We start from the raw sequence: 5,526 nt of genomic DNA, 5'->3' as shown, positions 1-5,526 counted from the left end.
CCCCTGTCACGGCAGAGAGCCGTGACAGGATCGAGAGGTGAGCGAACGCCGGTATGTGTTCGCTCACCTCCCGATCTACTGAGATGACCTGTGACAGTCTCATTGTCACAGTTCGGCTAGAACTATGAGGTGAGTGAAAAGCACCCCCCCTCCCCCCTCATAGTTCTCCTTTAATGTAGCATCACATCACATCACTGACTGTATTAGATATTACATAACTACAACTTGTTTTTGATGCCTCCGGAAGCTCTGGTACTGAATTTGCTGAGATTTCAAAAATAGGTTCCTGTAAAGGTCCATTCAGTTGGTGCCACAAATCCCAGAATATGTGTTAAATGATTGTATTCTATTATTTATTTATATATTGATTTTTGCAGGGTGGTTCTTGCTTCGGTCAGCCCCTATTTCCGGGCCATGTTCACTAGCTCTATGCTGGAATCTGAACATGGAGAAGTTTGCCTTCTGGATGTCTCCTCTTCTGTCATTCAGAGCATCCTGCACTTCATATACAGCGGTGAGGCCGCCCTCAGCTTGGACAGCGTTGAGGATCTGTTTACCGCGTCCGGCCGCCTGCAGATTACAGCCATGCAGGAGGTGCAGCAGGTGCTTGAGCAATGTATAACCCATCTAGGTGATGATATTGGGTCTGTGAGCCCCTACAGATGAAAAATAGGGAACAGGCGTCAGCAGCAATATTGGTTTAAGGTAGACTGTCACAGGTCGGCTCAGTAAATCGGGAGGTGAGCGAACACATACCGGCGTCCGCTCACCTCTTGATCCTGTCACGGCGATCTGCCGTGACATGGGAGGGGCTGGATTCCCCAGCTGACTCTGCCTCTAGATAGGCAGAGCCAGCTGTCACTCACGCAGCTGGGCGGATCCAGCCGCTCCGGCTGCGGCGTCTCAGTATACCGCGAGCTACAGCTCCCTATATACTGAGCTTAGGGTGACGGGGGGACGCTAGTTTGTGTCCTCCCGTTACCCTAAGGAGAACTATGGGGAAAAGCCTTAACCCCATAGTTCTCCTTTAATACACAGAAACGAACTACATACAGTACAGAGAAAATTAAATAACACAATTACAGTACAGCATATCAGCATTTAGTACAAGACAATACAAATAATAAAAAAATTAAGAAAAATACATGTACGACTACACAAACACTACAAGGCTAATTAAGGTGTGGATCGTTGGTATCATGTGCTTGCAACACGGCCAATCCCACCAGTGGGTCCAGCCATGCTACTGAAAAACCCCTGGGGGGAGAAGGGAGAGGAAAAAAAGAAAGAAGCTGTGTTGGACATCTGGCGCCCCTGTTGCCAATGGCGCCCTGTGCTCGCCCTGGCTATGCCCCCTCTCAGCTGCGCCTGAGGCGAGTGCCTCACTCGCCCCATGGTAGCTACAGCCCTGATTCTCACTTATTCATACATGCCAGGGCCTTTTTCTCCCTCCCCGGAAAACACTACCATCAAGCCAGTCCCAGCGAATTGCCTTCTTTCTTGAGGGTTCCAAAATGACTTGCCCCCTGTGTACAAAGCCAGCTCCATAAAGACATGGTTTGAGGATTTTGGGGTGGACGAACTTGAGTATCCTGCACAGAGTCCTGACCTCAACCCTACTGAACACCTTTGGGATAAACTGGAACACTGATTGAGGACCAGGCCTTCTGATCCAACATCAGTACCTGACCTCACAAATGTTCTTTTGGCTAAATGGGCTCAAATTCTCAGAGACACACTCCAAAATCTTGTAGAAAGCCGTCACAGAAGAGTGAAGGTAGTTATGACTTGTTCATACATGAGAGGGCCTTTTTCTCCCTCCCCGGAACTCTACCATCAAGCCAGTCCCAGCGAATTGCCTTCTTTCTTGAGGGTTCCAAAATGACTTGCCCAAGAAGCCACAAAGGTTTATGGCTGTTCCAGCTTGTGAGTTAGGTTTGTGCAGATGACACAGGAAGAAGGTTTGGCCATATGCCCCTGCCCCCAGCCCAGCTTGCAATCTGCTACAAAACAGGTGTGGGCAGTAAATACCAGCAGGGGTTCTGGACTGTCCCATGGGCTAAGGACCCTCAGGCATCCCTTCATCCTTCAGTGTCACTTCTCCAAGAGTTCTTTCATTGCTTTGACGATCCTCATCTTCTTTATCACAAAGCCACATGTATTACCTCTTTCACAAGGCAGAAAAATACCTTTATATCAAAGCTATGTCATAGATCTCAATCTATAGAATCTCAGAATAGGTGAACTTTCCAAGTCTTATATGCCTCCATAAAGAAATATTAAGGTGGACGCGCCAGTTATAGAGTTATAGTCAATCCCTGGATCCCTGTGAACCATTTAATGTGATGATAACGGCATGTGTGAAGATTAACAATCTATTATTTCTTTGTAGGTTTCTCATCAACAAGCTGACCAATGATAACTGCTTCTGGGTTTACAGACTGGCTCGCAGCCATAATCATATCAGACTTCAAGGGGTAGCCATTCAATACATCTGCTGGAACATAACCAGACTTTATGACAAAGAAGACTTCCTCCATTTGGAGCAGGATGAGCTCAGAAGTGTTCTTTCCTCAGATCAGTTGATGGTATCTTCAGAGCTTTGCATCTTTCGCATGGCTCTTCGATGGTGGAAAGCCAACGGGGCCGCAGGCAGTCCATTTCCTGTAGAGCTCTGCAGAGTCATCCGTTTTCCATTAATGTCGCCCCGTGAGCTGGAAGAGGTCAAAAGAGACGAAAGTCTGGAGCTGTCTGGCCCTCAGGGATCAACGACGTTCAGACTACGCCAAGGAATGTTTGAGAACCGCATTGTCTGCATGGACCTTCAGGCCAGAGAAGACCACACTCTTGATGACAATGATTTCTTCCTCGACTGCTATGACCCTGTTTCCGACCATTGGGATAAACTCGCTCCTTTAAAATCTTTGATGTATCCTGGATGCCTTGCTGTAGAGAACTATCTGTATGTGACCGGGGGGATGAACCAGGATGATGCTGTTTCCCGAACATTCCATGTCTTTGATTCCTTAACCAACACCTGGACAGAATTTCCAAGTATGAGGAGCCCCAGGTCTCTCCATGGATTCCTATCCTATAAGAAGAAACTCTTTGCAGTGGGAGGATGGAACGGGGGTGACGTCATGGACTCAATGGAATGCTTTGACCTCTCCAAAAATTGTTGGTCCGAGTCACCTAAGCTACCTTTTCCATTGTGTGCTTTTGCATCCACGCAGTTAAAAGGCAAACTGTACGTCATCGGAGGAGAAACTGGGCGGGAGCGTTTATTCAGCGAGAAGGGACTCCTGATCTATGATACAAGTTCACATCTGTGGAGTCATATCCCAAATAAAATAGTTGTGGCCTTTGGGGGAGCGGTGACATTAGATAACAAGGTGTTTGTGATCGGTGGCTGTGATAACTATTGTCCATCTACAGGGCAGGCAGTGGCCACTTCTACGTGTCTGTGCTTGGATGAGCGGGGTTGGGTGTCCCAGGAACTCAAAGTCCCACCACTTCCTGAGAAGTTGGCATCAGCTGGAGTCGTTCGATGGCAACAAAGGATCTATGTACTGGGAGGGGAAAATGGGGATAAGTTTTATAAAACAGTATATTATTGGACTTCGGGTGACTCCAAATGGACACTTTGTACCCAAGGACTACCTATCCCTCATGAAGGAGTGAGTGGCTTTGGTTGTGTTACTATGCGGGTGCCTAGGGGAAAATTTGGTCACCTGATCCCACACAGGAGATAAATGTTTCATTCATAAGATATATTTGTGCAGAGCTTACTATTGATAGTAAAGAGATTGCTAGCTGTCAGCGCCATGAGCTACCTGATTTGTATATTCTAGGACCTTGGTTCTCAACTGGTGGGTCTTGACCCAAAAGTGGGTCGGGACCGCGTGTTCAGTGGGTCGCCGCATGCCTTCCACTTTTCTCAGTGAGAGGCTCCTCAGCCTCCCCCTACCGCAGCACCATCAGTTCTCGTGCCAAGCAGCCATTTAAAATATGCTGCCTGGCGCCATGTGTCAGCTTGAGATGGGATGGGGGGTATGGCCACCAGGGAGTTCCATCCATACGGGCATTGCTTACAGCTCCCTCACGTGTCCTGTGGTGGTGCCTGGACCGGAGTGATGTCACATTCTGGTTCCCGGCACCTCTACAGGGCACACAAGGGAGCTGTGCAAGCAATGCATATATGGATTCACCCCTGGATGGAGCTCCATCACAGCACAGCAGCCCACACTGCACCCCAGGCTGAGGAGAAGGAAAGTGGGTGGGCCTGAAAATAGTGTGTGATTGTGTCTGTGTATGTATGTCAGTGTATTTGAGAGCCCGTTCACAGTACAGTGCATTCAACTGTACCACGCAATCGCACCTACCGTGCGTTCTGGTGTGGGAGGTGTGCTGCGTTGCCATTTTTTTGAATGGTACCCCAAACGCACCTCCCGCCCACACTTGGTACGCCCGCACCCGAACACGCGGTACCCTAATGTGTGCGTTCCATTGCAGTGCAGACTTGGGTCCCGACTTAATGACAAATGTGGGTCCTGAGGTTACACAGGTTGAGAACCGCTGATCTAGTAGAATAAAGAGGATCGTGGGGGAGGTCTGCAGAAGATGGCGGCCGGAGTTGTTTTTCTGCAATGTTCCCCTTTATTTTGTTTCATTTTCATGACAGGGGAGGGGGCGGGTACAGCTGGCTCTGCCTCTAGATAGGCAGAGCCAGCTGTCACTCACGCAGCTGGGCGGATCCAGACATAATTGTGGGGATCCGCTTCAGCTGCGGCGTCTCAGTATACTGCGAGCTATAGCTCCCTATATACTGAGCCTAGGGTGACGAGAACTATGGGGAAAAACTTAATCCCATAGTTCTCCTTTAATACATTTTGCATACAAAGGACAGTTGGGGCAGATGTACTAACTGTCAATGTTACTGTATTTTCTGTCCTCGCATACGCACTGTGGCGATGCAGTGTTATATGGACATGAGCACGGGGCAAAGGCATTCAAAACACATTGTTCTGCTATTTCGGAGGCAACGAGCCCCCAAAACCGCTCACTGACAATGCAGAACGAGCAGCGGCCATGTTGGCCGCCGGCGTGTTCTGTGCATGCGGGCCGCCATCTCTGAGTGTATTCCAAGATGGCGACGCCGTATGTACCAAGATATACTCAAAGATGGCGGCGAGCCTGTGCAGAATGATATGGCCACCGCTCGTTCAGTGTGTGACGTCATAACGACCAACAGCCATGTCGGCCACCAGCGTGTTCTGCGCTAGCGCTCTGCCATATTTAAGTGTATCCTTGTGTACACCATTTGCGCCCGTATATTCGGGCGCCACCATCTTGGTGTATACCAAGATATACTCAAAGATGGCGCCGCGCCTTCTCAGAACATAAATTCTGCAAACTAATTTACGTATGCCCGAATGCAGGGGCGTCCCGAGGCCGGGTGTGACCCGGAGCGGTTACAGGGTGACACCATGCAGTGACGTTACCACGCGCGTGCGCGATGACGTCGTC

General features: G+C 49.2%; 1 protein-coding gene across 1 annotated transcript in view; it reads left to right on the top strand.

The window, feature by feature from the left end:
* The window catches only part of LOC108800356 (kelch-like protein 7), a gene marked incomplete at its 5' end in the record, with an annotated part of 25,030 nt that overhangs the window by 9,632 nt on the left and 9,872 nt on the right, over nucleotides 1–5,526 (top strand). Inside the window, 3 exons of the mRNA XM_018572341.1 lie at nucleotides 378–596; nucleotides 1,182–1,190; nucleotides 2,393–3,566. Coding sequence (XP_018427843.1) covers nucleotides 378–596; nucleotides 1,182–1,190; nucleotides 2,393–3,566 — 1,402 coding nt within the window. The remainder of the gene's footprint in view (nucleotides 1–377; nucleotides 597–1,181; nucleotides 1,191–2,392; nucleotides 3,567–5,526) is intronic.

Source organism: Nanorana parkeri, unplaced genomic scaffold, assembly GCF_000935625.1.
Source record: "Nanorana parkeri isolate BGI_ZX_2015 unplaced genomic scaffold, ASM93562v1 scaffold2005, whole genome shotgun sequence".
In the NCBI taxonomy this organism is placed as follows: Eukaryota; Metazoa; Chordata; class Amphibia; order Anura; family Dicroglossidae; genus Nanorana; species Nanorana parkeri.
The sequence above is the reverse complement of the archived record's forward strand: the minus strand, read 5'-3'. Positions and strand labels throughout refer to the sequence as shown.